This window comes from Diorhabda sublineata, chromosome 4, assembly GCF_026230105.1.
Source record: "Diorhabda sublineata isolate icDioSubl1.1 chromosome 4, icDioSubl1.1, whole genome shotgun sequence".
NCBI classification, from domain to species: domain Eukaryota; kingdom Metazoa; phylum Arthropoda; class Insecta; order Coleoptera; family Chrysomelidae; genus Diorhabda; species Diorhabda sublineata.
The window spans coordinates 11,020,686-11,037,525 of NC_079477.1; the positions used below are offsets into that span (position 1 = coordinate 11,020,686).

Sequence of the window (16,840 nt, forward strand, 5' to 3'; positions counted from 1 at the left end):
AGGTGAACTTGTTCTTTATGAGCCTCGTTTGCCCGTCGAATAAGCAGGAGAGCATCTGCTGCAGTAGTAACGGTAGAGTCAGGTCAGCGACTTTTCTTCAGTGCTCCGAGTTACTTAGTTTCTGGTCAACTCTGGGTGGCCTATAAGTCGAAATTCTTCTGTATTGAATCAAGTTTCCTAAGGGCAAGCATTCTTCAAATATAGATGAATCTCAGCCGAGTAAAGGATTAGAAAGTGCGGAGTATATAGTATTCTGGTCTTGAAGAGGGCTCCAAGTTTTTGGGAATAGTTTATGCGGTCACTTGAATACACGAGTACCAGGACATATTGCTCTCAACCTCAACACCCAACAAGCAAATTCGCGGTGATGGTGATATTTTAGGTTCAAACAGGACTAAATCCTCACCTGCAGTGCCAGCCATCAGTGTAATATAGCAGCCTTGGACTTTGCTGCATTAAACTCAATCTCATTGCTTCCAACGCACTCCAGATTGTTTTCAAATGGTAATGAGGTGTTACTGTCTACATATTTTATAGTTAACCGAACCATGACAACAATATGCTATTATTGGCGAAGCTATATATCTGGCAGACAGTTTTATCGAGTAGATCGTTGATATACACAGAAGAGGGAGTAGGTGACAAGATATATCCCTGGAGAACACCAGTATTGACCTCAAACCTCTCTGAGGTCGACCTGGATAAATCGGTCTTTGAGATAGCTACTGAGCCAGTCGTGTGTGATAAACCATACGATCTTGGGAAGGTTGACAAACCGTGTCATAAGCCTTTGATGTCTAGTGCTCTGAATTCCTCATATTTCTCTATAGCTTAGGCACATACGTTAGTGACACAGATCATGAGATCCCTGGTTGATCTATGTTCACGAAAACCCTACCGGATGATCGCTGTTGATCTTAACAGACTTAAGATATATCAATATTTGCTTGTTAATGATTTTTTCCATGGGCTCAGCAATGGCTGAGACTAAAGCAATCGGATGGTAGAAGAGACCTCTTTCTTTTATATGATAGAAAGAATAGTTGGCATAGGGGCCTTGTTAGTTCATCGGCGCATTTCTTCAATATAATTGGTAGTATTCCATCGAGGCCAGTGGCTTTATTGATGTTCAGGAATTATCCAGGCCTTTTGATGCAGTTAAACAAATATAATTCGAGTTTTCACGTCCATTTTTAACTGTAGATCATGCGTAGATATACCACTACAGTCCTAAAATAGAAAAACAGTCAAGAGAGTAGATGGCGAATCTCCTCCATGAAAAGCAAAGACATGATATAGTCATGAGAGTTTGTTCTTCACATATCTTGAAAAAGGTGGAACAATATAGCAAGAAACTCCAAATGAGCAGCCGCATTTTGAAAAAACGTCGTATCGAAGTTTCATTTAGCGACAGAGGGATTTTTTGAAGAAAAATACGAACACTGTTATTTGAAAGGAGATTAGTATGTTCCAAAATAAAGATGATTTTGGAAAAAAATATCCTCGCGAACTTCCCATACAAACCTTATAATATTCATACTTCCTTTATGCAAGGTGTCAATACAGTAATCCATGTCACACTTGATTTTTAAGTTGCTTTTAATTCATATTACACGTTCATTTTCAATATGACCATCCATCAATAAAAGCTTGCAAATAATATCACTTGAATCTCTGAATATACTTATATTATAGATGTTCTATTAACATTTCAATAGCGTTCAGTAAGCCGTGACGTTTAGGTTAAATTGAGCTTGAAAACAAGTTATTTGCGCTCTTCAGATCATCTATTTCTCGTCACGTTGCTCGTTTCTAAACATTCTTGTGTTTGAGACTTATTTCCTCCAAACCGATTGCTTTTACTTTGAATCTCGATGGTTATATAAAGACCTTTTGACTAAAATTGTATTCTTATATCTATCTGTCAATATACTGAGGCCAACAATATCATGATCAAAGCTTAGACATCACTATTGATTGAGGGAGATGGGACATATTATCATGATGGATTATTTTCGAATTGAATAGAATTTTGTTAATATCTTTCCGTGAATTACTCTTATATCTAGGAATATAATACTCAATCCGTTGCAATATCTTTAACAAAAAAAACTAGTCATTCAAGCTGGTAAAATACAATTATTTCGTAGTCATCAGCAGTGTCATTGCCAGGTAACATAAGTGCATATTTGTGAAACCATGAAAGCAAAAACTAGGCTTTGTCGAAACCATATATGGCGGAAAATATTGCAATTTATGTTTATTTTTGACGGCAAGTGCGATACAGTATAACGTGAGATGTCTGACCACATATTCTCGTTTGAATATTATTCCTGTCAGCAGCAGACATTTTTTGTGTGTTTGCCATTCCAGTGTATGAAATGAAATTGTCAAATTTTTTTATATGATTTAATACGTTTTACAGAGGAAATTTTGACGCAGATCACTAAATGATGTGATAGTTTTTAGGAGAAGCCTACTCATATGTTTCTCCAATTTTTCATAATCACAATTATGAATTTTTTTTAACAACAAATGAACTCTACACATGATAACAAACTGTGCAGTACTGGATTTTTATTATGAATCTCCCAGTTGATTCTACCACTGATAAAGGAACAATTAATATTTCGAATGAAAAATTTATGAAATCAAAAAAGTTTTCTTACAATTATTTCACAAAATCAAATATATACAACTTATTGAATAAACTTTTTCTTCTGACAGTCTGTTCTCAATTTTGATAGCTACTGAATTTCAAATTTTGTGGACCAACTGGCAACTGTTATCAAGTGGTATTACAAAAGATCCTCATTCAATTCAATTATTTATGACACTCCAAGTGTTATCCCTTGATGTCAAACATAAAACAAACAAAAAAGCTGCAAGGAGAGAATATATGATATGGAATCTAGATAGTCCATTTTCAAATTATAATACTTTTTAAATCTTCGACAGTGTGTGTGAGTGTCTACAAGTTTCAATAGAAAAACGCGTAGCGTCTTGAGAAATCTACATTAAAAATTTTACATAATTTGAAGTTAATGTTATTACAATCGAATTTTGAATATTTATGAACTGTGCGACCATAGATAACTGGAAGCATGGTGAGATTTGGGAAACCGATACAAGAAGATATTAGTATTGATAAGAATTGGTGGTCTGTTAGTTGGACTGAAAAGTTCGTAGGCTGATTCATAGATAACGCTACTTGTATGGAATCTACATGATTTTGTGTGTTACTGAATCTTTGCTTGTTGGCAAAAATACTATTGAAGCTAAGGATTGGCTTGATAAAAATTATTCGGCCTATGTTCCAAGAAAATCATTGAGAAATGAACAACGAGAACAAAAACATTTAAAAAGTCTCAAAAATTATGTCGGATAATAGCGAAATTAAGCTGATTGGTAGAGTTGAGACTATAAAAATATTGAACGAACATGCTGAACATATCGTGAATTAATATTCAGTTGAACGAAAGTTCAGTTCAAAGCACGAGCTCGCCAGCTACCAAAAATAACAAAGACTTGATGATTCAGAGCATGGTTGGAGTTATTTAATCGCAATAAACCTCAATTATTACGTCCATATGAGTCCATAGAAGAAACTTGGCTCTATTATTGTACTCTGGAGTCCAATCGACAGACATCTGTTGACTGCAGGTAATTTATCGACTCCAAAGCGTGGATAGTCGCAAACATCGGCTAGCAAGGCCAAGCATTAGTATTTTTACTATTAGGTAGCATTATTGGAGCGGTTAAACGACGATATCGCAAGAATATGGCCCCATTTGAAGAAGAAGAGAGTGCTGTTCTAATAATACAAATCACCTTATCATAAAACGATGAAAACGATCGCAATATTGCCAGAATTGGGCTTCGAACTGCTTACACATCCACCGTATTCTGCAGATTTGGCCTCCAGTGACGTTTTACTATTCTTAGACCTCAAGAGGATGCTCATTGGACCTAAATTTCTCACCCAAAGATAATGCTAGAGCTTTTAAAGTATCTTGAAGAGGGAAATTTGGATTATTGAACAGAATTTGAAGCAATAATTCGTAAATCGAAATCTTAATAATACTATTCCTAATAGTTTAACCAACTTATTTGAAATTTGAATTAGTTTAAATGATTCTTGTAACTTTGCAAAAACTGTTTTCTCTTTATCTTCATTTAGTAAATAAACAGTTACTTCCAAATAAAAATCATAATATACATATCATATTATTGCAGTCATGAATTTAAAACATTCACGATTGAAAGTACAGTTTTTGAGAGATATATTTTGTTTGTCATAACTTAACAAATAGACGCTGCATTGTTACAATGAAATTGAAACTTCAGCTTCTGTTTGAAAGCATTAACCGAATTTTCAGGCAGTATACTGACTTTGGGAATACGATGTTCTATAAAATTAGTTGGAATTCCACAACTACAAACCAGTAAGTTTGTAGTAAGTACGAAGTTACAGTATAGTAAAATTTGCTATATAAACTTATAACAATGGTAGTTTTTAGAGAAACAATTACATTCTAGTCGTTGCTTTATGAAGCAATAATTGCGAAGTTTCTTATACTTTCATATTCTGAAATTAGATACGAGTTGATATGGAAAAATATGATTTCATTAAATTTTTTGGCAATATGGAGATAATTACTTTAATACGAACTAATCACACGTCCAAGTTCTGACTTCACTTTTCCTATCATAATTTCCATGTTTATATTTTCATGTTTTAATCACAATATGTTTGGAATTAATAGATTAGTCATTGAATTTTTCTCCAAATTTTCTAAAATGTTTATTACAGTTGATTCATTTGGAAAGAAATGAGATGTTTCAACATTGAATGAATAGATAAGAGAGATTGATGCAGTTTTTATTCAGAGATAGTGTGAGGTAAGATTTATCTTCCAATTTAAAGTTGAATGTGAAAATCGATTCAAGTGCAGAAAATAATTCAAATTGTATGCTACAGGATATAACGGCTACTGGTATTGGGTGCTGGATACATTTTAACACTATTAAATGTGGCAAAATAGTGAATGTTTGATCATTTAGGTGTTAAGAATCAATTGTCATGGGATTTAGTGAATGACAAGAAGATGTTTGTGTGGCAGATCTGTTAGATTTTCCATATTTCCTTTGTCTGAGACATCTAATATTTGAGCTTGATATTTGATTGAGTTGGGCTCTGTAGTATTTTTGTAGCATTAACTTTCTGTCTGCTCATTAGTTTCTCTTATAATAATTGTTTTGATTATTTGCGGAGAAAATCTCTAGTTGGTGTTATAATCATTCAAAGAGAGAGAGAGAGAGAGAGAGAGATTGGATGGTTTATTTTGTTTATTTTTGAGGACATCTGTAAGTGTAGTACGGAGATATCAGGAATGGCTCTGATATAGGAAAACTCTGATACGTGATTATCACCATCGAAATCATTGCAAATAACACATAATACTTTAGTTGCTAGCTATAGACTAGGTGAAACTTGCTAAAAATTAACTTGCCTCCGATAATTCCATTATCATCATTGGGAGAAATCATTTCGGCACTGGTTAGTACTGGGTATTTTGCAGGACCTAGTGGAATCGCTCATCAGACAAATGGCGACGATAGAAATATCATTTACTGTGTTTGGCCATTTACCTGATGAGCGGATTTACCAGGTTACAGGAAAACCGCAAAAACCGACTATAATCATTTAGTAGAAATAGTTGTTATAGGGTTTTAACACCAATTAAGAGATTAACTTATAAAAAAATAAGAACTGTGATACTCATGATTGTTTCTCATTTGTTTTGTGGTCAAGGATAGATAAAGTACCTTGTAGAAGGTAATAGTTTTGCATAATATCAAGCGACATGGCAGATCAGGTATTTTTTATATATCATCTTTTTGGAAAACCTACATTTTCTGCAAATAGTTGTAGTGAGACTGGGGTTGAAACCTGTCAGTAAGCTTTTAGCATTTTTTGTTCGATTGTTTGTTTTGTACAATTTTACTTTATCAAGCTACCTAATATATTGAATCACATCCAAATTGTTGGTACATTTCCGTAACTCTAGTCTATATTTCAGTACAGAATTTCTGATTTTATATATTTTCAAGATTTGTTAATTTTTTAAGGAAGTTAGCGACCAATTCACACTATCTCCACTACCTATCCGGAACTGCCTTTCAGACAGAAACATCCAACTATTTATCATTTTTTTAATATTCGATGTAGTAGTTTTCACAATAGAGACTAATGATCGCATTTTTTGTTATTTTTCAAGTAGTAAGTCAGCTCAGAAAATATTTTTCATATCCATGTTTTGATTGTGTCTATCATTAAATTTTAAATCAAACGCGTGCGTCCAAAGAATCGATTTACATAAGTAATGAGTTTAAGTTCTACTACAGATCATTGGAGACTATTATCTAGTTACGTGGAGAACGGATGTACATACATATGTTTGATGTAATCAATAGTTTCGACTGAAAGTTTTTTCTAAAATACGGTAAATTTTTGCGGTTAAATGAATTATTTGCTTTGTCGGTGGCATTGATTGGGGTTCAAAAATGTATAGCCGAATGAGCATTTTCAGTCTAAATATTCCAATGACATTTGATTGAGTTTACTTCATGTTTTTTCATTATTATGTTCTATCTCTACTCACAGTCTAACTAATCAATTCCAACCTCTAGTTAAAAATGTCGGTAGAACTGTTTCAACTGTTGGTTCATCAATTTCAAAAGATCTGTGAAAATGATTCGATAGTTTTATTTTGTGTATTTTGCATCATAGTGGAAAGACTGTTGTCCTTAAATTCCATTCGGACGTGAAAACATCCGTCGTCATAAACATACGAGTATGTCAATAAGATTGATAATTTATATCCAATATTATATAAAAACAGAGAATATAATGCGTAAAATAATGCTAGAAATTTTTATTATGAGGAGAATAATTGATGTTCCAGAATGTAATGTAATTTTACAATTATGTCATGTATTAATGTAATCCAGAACAAGATTTGTTTATAAATTTCCACAAAAGTTAGTACTAGTTTCCGAAATAGCACTAACTAGATTATTGATTCAGTATCAAAAATTTAGACATAATAGTGCATTTTTTATCACCGTTTGTTGTGGTTCATGAAAAAACTGTAGTTTCAATGATAGGTCCTGTAATCGTCCATGAGGGATGTGAATTAGTCGCTAAGATAATCCTTTTAACGGTATATTGTTGAAGGGGACGTTACTAATGATATGTAATGTAAAGTCGTTGCTGCATCTACCTGCATCCGTGTGTAAGAAAAAATTCGTTAATGTTCGTTGGGTTTATATTCCTTTAATTTGAAATAAACATATTCTTCTCATTTTACTTTCATTAATTGCTATTGCTACCTTCGAACGAAGTGAATAAGAATTTCAGTTATTGAGAGTGGCCGTAGGAGAAGTTTAATTGTTTGCGAAAAAATTTCAGGTTTTCCAGAGAACATGTCTTGGAAAGTGGAAGTGATGTATTCTAAAGCAAGGCTTCACGCTATTGGAACGGAGAACCTGATAAACAGGAGGGAAGTTGAGCATAATCACGATGCATTCGAAAAGGAAGTAAGGAGGAAACAAATCTAAACTTAAACATTGATTTTTCTTTTTGGTTCTAATATAAAACACGGCGAGCAATTTATGGATAGGGTTCAAATTATTGTATTAGATTTTGATGACCAATATACATGTCGGTTTGATGGAGGGGGTAATCTTGGCGCCCATAATCGAAGGTGCTTCATATCCAAGTCACGTTTTTTTCACATCAAAAATTTTGGTGTACAGCAATACTCTTCACCTAAGTGTGAGGAAGTTGCTTTAACCTGATGAAAAAACACTTTGTCTTTCTAAATACGGTCTCAATTCCTCCCACACAAGTAATAATACTATCCTGTTATTATTATACCTGTTTGATTTGATCTATTTTGAAGCAAACACAATTCTTCGGTCACTCTCTAACCTCAATCACATGGTCGTCAAGAACCATTTGGCTAATATTTCTCGATGTTATCGCTGGTTGTCGCAGTTTTTGGCTATCTAGAATGCTCGTCGTCAGCCGAACTGTTTCGCCAACGTTTAAATTAAGCTGCCAAAAATTCTACGGTTATTTTATATCATCCAGAGTCTCTGTACACAGTACCTAACTTTTTTGCATAGCCAGATTGCCTTTCAAAAACAAATATGTGATGACAGTTCGAAACTTAAGTCTTTCCATTTCCAGAAAGCAAACCCTCAATTTCTCAATATATTACACAACTATAACTATAATTAAAGAGTTCAACATTAACAGAAGCTCAGATACGAACACGTTTATATAACGTCATGAATGTATATTTAATTATAAATACACGGCAATTTAATTGCCAATTTAATGAATTTCACTGGTATATTCTAACATGAGTTACATAATTATGCGTGTATGAACTGTAGCAACAATACACGCACCAACTATCTGGTTTGAAAGCAATAGAAACATTATTGTATTAGTAGTTTCACGCTTCGTCTCAAACTAACCAGCACGTTCTCTTGAAATGGAATAGAAAATAGTTTTTCAAATAAATGATAAATGAAAATTAATGAGGAAAATATGTCTAATGGAAATATATGGTGGCCCAGGGCTCAAAATATATTGATAGAAACTCTGTTATTGACGGAAATGCAGCTTGAAAAGACAAAATAATTTTTGTTGCTGTCTATGGTCTTTTCAAATACACTTTGTACTGAACTTCAATCCCGGTGTCAATTTCTCCATTTCTTTTCTCTTTAGACCTTTTCCTATATTGTTGCTTATTAATTGCCTTGATTTTATGTCTTTTCTTATTAAATATTAGTTTAGTAGTTGGGAAAAGACAAAAATATTGACGTTTCGACCTTTTTTGGTAGAGAATATTGTTTTCCAGAACTCATTAGTAGAGTCCTAAATTCGAGACGACATATAAACAAAGATCTTTTCAATTGACCCTGGCACTCTAAATTTGACGTCAAATAAAAATAGAAGAAAATCATATTATCATAAGCAGAATCATAGAAAGTATCAACAAAGACAACGCGTATCAAAGAATGGGAGACCTATCATTAAAAATGTTATGTTATGGGGATTTTGGAGTACTAATATTAGAAATTGAAGAATTCCTAGCATACTATATAGGAAGAAAACAACGATAGATAAATATAAATAGAGGCACCTCAACTAAGAAGACTCAATCAATAGTAATAGCCAAAGATCTGATTAGATATGCGTATCGGCAATAAGACCTGAAACATCTATAACAACAAAAATAATGCGAACGACTGAAATGAAAGCGCTAAGAGTAATTAGGGGAGTAAGCCTGAGAGATAGAATGAGTAGAAGTCAGGGTACTAGAGAAGAGCTAGAAATTCTGGACGTGCTGAGATGGGTTAAAGACCGTACACAAGATAGAAGAGATCATGTCGAACCAGAAGTAGCTTATTAGGAGTCTTATTGAAATGAGAACAAGAAGAAGACACTCTCGTCAGCTGTGATCAACTATCATAAGGTTTTACATAGATGTCTACGCTTTTGAATCTTTCATTGAATCATTAGCTTTTTCTTCCACTGTGATTTCTTAGGTCTTCAGAAAGTGTTTTGTTTACTATTTTTCAGTACTCCTCACTTTATTATTTCATAGAGAAATCTCTAGAATTAATACAAGTGTTACGAACTTATCTCTGCTCTGGAGCTGGTCCTTGAATATAGTGAAATTCTGAAATTCGCCGAAGGCGCCACCTTTCATGAGATACCCGGAATTCGTTTTACCTTTTTTTATTTTTGTTTGTTTTTGTACCAAGGTCTATTTATTTATTGGTCTTGTTTCTTTCTTTTTCTGGACCTTGGATTGTATAAGGAGTTTATGTAGCGCTATTTAGTTCCAATTTATAGGAAATAGTAGTAGTGAACAGACTGAAATAGAAAGTTATCGAAGAATTTAAATAAAAAAATCAAGTTAGTTAAGGGGTAGTGATAAGTGAATTATTATAAATTAGTGTAGTGTGTATTGTTCAAATAAATAAACAACGTAAGAGTGTGTATTAATTCAACTCCACGAAATAGAAATCGTACAAATAAAGTTGTTTGTTCATACTTATAGCAATCGCCATTTATATTTTGACCTTCCACAAGTCCAAGGTGAATATGTATAATTATGTATAATAATTTTGTCTCATCTATTCAGAAGTAAATCAACCATGTTTTCAATTCTACCAGTCACATTCGTTCTGAGAGTCAGTCTCATATATTATAGGGTCTGTTTTGGCACACAAAATAATTCAATATACCCACATTGTTAACCTAATAAAAAGTTCGCCATTTTTGAATCTAAATATACTGAATAATGTTGCTAGTTGTATAATATTTTGTCTTCAATGAGTTTCATATTCTTTCTCCAAATTTCGTTGAATGGCCAATTGGGATCGAAGCCAATTCATTTCCATTATTTAGTAACATGCATTTCAAGCATATTTTGTATATATCAATAAAAAGTCTCCAGTATTTTTATTGGTGTACAGCTAGAAACACTGAATTTCATTGCTTATGAATATTGTGAAAGTAATCGATGTTATTTGTACCCCTTGAATAATCGGGTGATTCCATATGACCCCTAAATCCCACATCCAAAAATACTTTAGTGTTTCTAGTTGGTCGACCTAACGGTATCTGGAATGACCTTAAAATCTGAATATTTTACCATCTGAACGGTACAGCAACTAACAAGGGATACGATAACACGAAATAGAAACTGGAAAAAGATAACCAAAGTGAATATGGGGTGGAAGAGAGAGCCGATTAAAATTTGTGCTTTAGACAAACGAGAAAAAATAACTAACTCTCACAATCAAGCTACTAACTTTCGTTGACAATCACGTACCTTAGAGCTAGAGGAACTTGAGTAATATTCGTTAAACTTTTTTTTAGTCAAACTCTATTAAGCTATAACAACGTATATATTTAATAAAAAAATTCATTTCCAAAATATATCAATAATTTTAAGTCCTTTTAATTTGTAGAGCTTAGAAAACGTAATTATACTTACTACCTGAGTCACTCTCAGAAACGTTGATCTACTTTTATAGTCAAAAAGAAATTCCTACTTAATCACAAATAGCTCTTGGCTAACCACACACATATGGAAGTCGGGGGACAAGACAGCATCATGGAGAGGGCAAAGAAGAACCAGATGTCTTACTTAATTTTTACAAGCAACTACTGGTTGAATCAAACAAAAATAACTAAAGACACAAATAAAATAAAATTTCGATATACAGAATAAAACCACAATGAGGAACAAAATTATAGGTAGAAGTAATAGGTAATAATTAGTATTAGTAATTAGTCCATAGCAAAAATTGAACCAGTATTGCGGCATGTCCAGAATTAAATATTATTATTAGAATAGAAGTCGTTTACAGAGTAGAAGGCACCCTCCAGTAAATATGCTCTTAAAATAATGCAGAATACGGGAAAATATGATATCGATTTGATTTCAATTGACAACTGATTGTGCATTTTCTTACATTGTAAAATATTGAGCCCTCAACTAATTCTGTACGTGGAGTTAGTAGGTTAAGGTTGTGCTCCGCGTTCCTAAGTGGATAGCCGCGCAACCATCTTGGTCCCTGCAGTAAGCCCTGCTGTTTAGTCTGATAGCCTGAGTAAATATCTAACAGCTCTCTTTTGCAGATGTACAGAAGTTGTGAGAAGAACAAATGTACAAGAGCATTATTAAAAAGCCCTTTTATTGAGCAACTATGAGTTTGCAAGTAAGAAAAAACGGTATGGAAGCACAGTTTGCAAAACTAGTTTTGAAAAAGATTTTAAATGTGTTCACAACTACTATACAACTGACTTATTTCTATACCGCCGGCTAGTCCTCCTATACGAATAACAATGTAACAATAAAAAAAACAAGCATTTCAATTAATGCCTAGTTTTTCTGAATATTCAACTTTATCAAGTTTAAAAAATCTTTAGTTTCTCTATAAATATACTCCATTTTTGAGAATTAAAAGCTTAGTTCTAATGAGTTGTAAAGATCAAGTTCATAAAAAGTTTTGAGACAACATCAAGGTAAAGTAAATTATTATCCAGTCCAAATGTTAAATTTCAATTCAGAGCCACAGTAACGTATGACCCATATTTTCCAATTTTTTGAAGAAATTGTTTTATTTTGACGTCTCAAATACATAATTATCTTTTCTTGAGTACGTACCTATTTCAATATGTAATCCAATCAACTGAATATTCTTTGTTAAAGAAACATAAAGCAATCAATTATAGTATTTTTCCTAATTCATCCTTTAAAATGATTGGAATATATTTTGAAAGAATTTACTTTCTTGGATGAACAGAGGAGGAATAAAGATGGGCGTTTGACCGATATGTCAGAAACAATATCTGAAACTTATCCACAATCGAGTTTCCAACGAGATTAAAAGTATTACACTAGTTCTAACCACTCTTTTTAGTAGAACTCCAAGGGGCATAATTTTCAATGTCACTGACAATTATTGACAATGGTTTTGCTACTATCAATAATTATTATGTTAGTGAATAAACTTATTATTCGTATATGACGAATATTTCAACAAATTTAACTTTATTATATAGTTGTGGATAAATTATAGTATCCAACAAGCGCAAAATGTCTATTATCCACTTAGAAACTTGTTTATTCAATAATCAAGACCTAGAAGGAATTGTAAACATCCTACAAAAATCTATGGACTATACCAATGAGTAATATTGTAACCACTATAGCTATAATCTATTTTTTACTAATTCAAATTCAAAATGAAAATTCAATTTCCGACTCAACAATGTAAAATTATTAATTATTTCCGCTCACTTTGCATATATACTCTGAAATGATTATTCATAAAATAGTACTTATTAAACATGTTATTATTCTGGAGATAGACACGACCCCGAGAATATTGAAAGTTTCTATAAAAAAATAGCTCCACGCTTCCAGCGATAATTATGTTGTCAGTGAAAGACTCTATCTCATCTCCAAGAACATAAATTATTTTCTTTCCAGCATCTGTTTATATACTTTTAGGAGGCAGTTTTTAGAAGAATGCGGCTTTCTTTCTCCACAAAATAAGACTAATTTTATTTCCTGCATCCTTTAGCATCTTCACTTTCTCAATATTTTTTTGTGATTTTTTTTGAAAAAAAATGTGATATACAAAAGGGTCCCATCTTTGGCGAAGTAGAAAAAACTTCATCTCATCGCACCAGCCGTTTTTAGGAGACTTAATGAGCCGGAGTTTACGATCAACAATAAAGACTCTGTGTTAGCCTTTTCTACTTTTTTACAAGTCTTAATTAGCAGAGTGCAAAAAGAGTTGAAGGGGAGAACATAATTTGCACTCAATGCAATTTGAAGTGATGTCGAAACTTCCATATATTTTCCACAAAGATAAAATTAACTTAATATTCAGTCATAAAGAAATGCTGCTATTTTCCGTTAGAGGTATCTCTCATTTTACTTCTCAAAATATTTACATGGAGTTATTTTGCAGTATACATAATGTCAAAAATTGAATAAGTTGTTAAAGTTGTTAAAGATGCCACAATATTCACCACTTTTCTGATAAAGCTTCAAACATTTTCTAAATTTAACTCGTAATTGAATATCATAATCAGGAATTTCTTTCATTATGTGACCATCAATCAATCGCCTTCGTTTCAATTGGAATATAATAAAGAACAATGCTGTTTAAAACGTGAATTGATTAATAATGTTTCATTCACGACATAGAAATAAAATTAAATAGAAATTTTAATGTTTCCTATGTAACTATTTATGATATCAATATTATGATATATGATGATATAAAAGAGTTCAAAAAATAAAAAGTTTTCGTAGTTTTCATAATGTTACATTAAATATGCAAATTTTCTTAATATCAATATGTAAGACAATTGAAAAGGGGAAACCTTTTATGTGTATAATTGTTTTGAGGCAACTATTTGGAACTTTTTGTGTGCTCTTAGACAACCTGAATAAACGTATTAAAATTACGGTCGTCTTGTTGCTGGAGTACTAAGGTCATGAAGCTAACGATAAGCCGTACAACTTTAGTTTATAGTAGAGGATTTAGAATCGTTAACAATCACTGCAAATCAGATAAGAGAATATACAAAATGGATTAAAACAGATATTTTTGATTATTTCTATCAATCTATCAATAAGAAATAGAACTATTGAATATTTTCAATGTCTATAAAATAAATCAATGAACGTTCTAAGCAAAGATAAGTAACATGAAATATTTCATCTATATGATGGAAAATACAATCTACAGTTGTAGGACTACTATAGATATGACAGGGTTCGTCTTCTGATAGGTAAATAATTTTACGATATAGTCTGTTATAATTTATCACTAACATCAATATCAGCATTATGTGAACGCTTGATCTGTAGTAAAATCATACATTTCAGTGAATACATGGTTAAATTTCCTATATTACTCTTCGAATCATTCCAACAACTGAATGCAACGATACAAATTTGAAAATTCAATTGATGTTTTCATTAAATATACACTTTTACATTCTAATTTCTCAATTCAAATATATCAGATCTGTTATTATTTAGTGTGAGAAACGTTGCTAGACAAAACTGTTTCTATCATATTGGAAAAATAAAAGATACTGATAGATCACTGAAACCAACCGTCACACTTATTACCTTACTTATTACGTACTTAATATGGTATTAACCATGTTGGTTATTAGCCATGGATTTGGTAATATAATCACAACTTGTTAATTAAAGATGTATTTAGCAAATACTTATAGATATTATCAGTGTCGCAATTTTTTTCCTAGTAGGGTTTTCATGTCATTTTGAAAATTATTATTGTCTTTGCGATGCGTATATTGTAGGTACATTCTAAAAGTATATGTCTCTTTTTTTTATATGTTTTAGTTTATGAAATCATCTTTGCCACTCAGATTTCCACTCAAGATGAATTTTCATTTTAATATATACTTTCACGTCACTATATATGGCACCATTCATTATATATACATCACTGCAAACCGTAGCGTCTTTTTTGTGCGAGCATCTTAATTTCCTTGTATTCCTTTATGAGAGGGCACCCACAAAAATCTGACATCTAACTTGTTGTTTTGTATTACATGCAATTGTATCTTGATTTTAGGTTGAAGATGGTTGTTGGTTTAGATTCTTTTTAAGGAACTAAAGGCATTTGAATAGTTTGTTATAATTACAGTTTTTTGTAGGTTTGATTATTTAATTTCCACCAAAGCTATAATTCGGCTGAATATACAGAGCTAACGTGAGGTAATTTATATTTTAAGGGAGGTTTATGAGAGGTGATAACAGCCCCAACTCCTTTGCAACCTGTTTGTCACATTTCTAGATACAACCACCAGGGCGTCCAAAATCTCTTTTTCCACCTAATCTTCTTCTTTTTTGTTTTTTGTCCTTCCATGCGCTCAAGATGTTCAAACTACTGTATTCGCTTAGATTTTATCAATTAAATATTCCCTTCATTGATCAACTTATTTTATTCAGAATTTTCTTATGAAAAGAAATAAGCTTCTCTTAATATTGAGTGGTAATGCAAATTATAACTCCATAAGCGACTATAAGATTAACTATTGTTTCATATAATTTCAAAATATGACAATTTAATTTTTGAAAATCTTCACAATTTAACATTTCTCATTTCTTATTGGATATTAAAAGACACTTAAAAAAATGAGTTCCGATTTGTTTTATTATTTTTATTCTTTCTACTACCATAAACATCAAATGAATTATATAATCATCTATAGTTGTAAAAGCATTACCTATAACAGTAGATTACTTCTAATCAATTTGAAGTGATTATCAACAATAATTACTCAATATTATTATTATGTCAACCAAATTTCTTTAAAAATAAACATGAAATTGGAAACTGGGTATGAAAACAATGTTGGTACTTTCTTATAGGCTAGGTTAGGCTGGTACCTCGACCTAGATTGATCGTGGTAGGCTCATTGTGGTACTATTCATTCTCCATGGTATGAAAGCTTGGTTAACCACTGTCCATATTTTCTCTTTTTTAAGCTTATGATTGAGTATTTTCAACTCAGAATGAAGTTTTTAACTTTTCCCATTCCAAATTCTGCTATTTCTTCGACGCAACCTACTGTGTTTCATCCCAAAACTTAAACGTCATTGTTCCGTGACGGCAGGGCATACTTCCTTATAGAATATTGAAAAAGAATTTGAGCTGCTCCGAATTAATTATAAGTTTCCCGTATCCACAAAATTTATACAGCAAAAACTAATTGAAACTAAATATATTTAATAGAAAATTATATTATTATTATTATTATATTATTATAAAATATCCTGATTGATTTTTCTAACTAAAAATTAATAGAAATCTCCAAATATTCAAATAAATTAAGTAATACCTGAATGAGCCAAAAGTAGAAGAAAACAAGACAGAAGTAACATGTTGAAATTCTTGAAGATTCACAGATCACAGTTTAGTATTCCAAATTCCTCACATGTTCTCACCCACACTACACACAATTATCATTATTTTCAACGATACCATTGAAAAAATAGTTTCAAACATTACGAAATATTTTCGTTAACTTTACCGGTTCATTTTCCGTCGCCGATTTAACGAGACGTTCAGCACCGCGACGTTGCGATAACTGCCATCTCGTTGGTCAAACGGCGCCATCGGCATGCGCGCTTCCTAATACTAGATTTTATTCGATGTTTGTTGTTTTAAAAAATGTCTCAGA

General features: G+C 32.1%; 1 protein-coding gene across 1 annotated transcript in view; it reads right to left on the reverse strand.

Annotated features, from left to right (window-relative positions):
- The window catches only part of LOC130442637 (zwei Ig domain protein zig-8), a 341,112-nt gene extending 324,525 nt beyond the window's left edge, over nucleotides 1–16,587 (reverse strand). The window contains exon 1 of the mRNA XM_056776932.1: nucleotides 16,499–16,587. Within this exon, the coding sequence (XP_056632910.1) occupies nucleotides 16,499–16,541 (43 nt within the window). The 5' untranslated portion in view covers nucleotides 16,542–16,587. The remainder of the gene's footprint in view (nucleotides 1–16,498) is intronic.
- Between the last annotated feature and the right edge of the window lie 253 nt (nucleotides 16,588–16,840).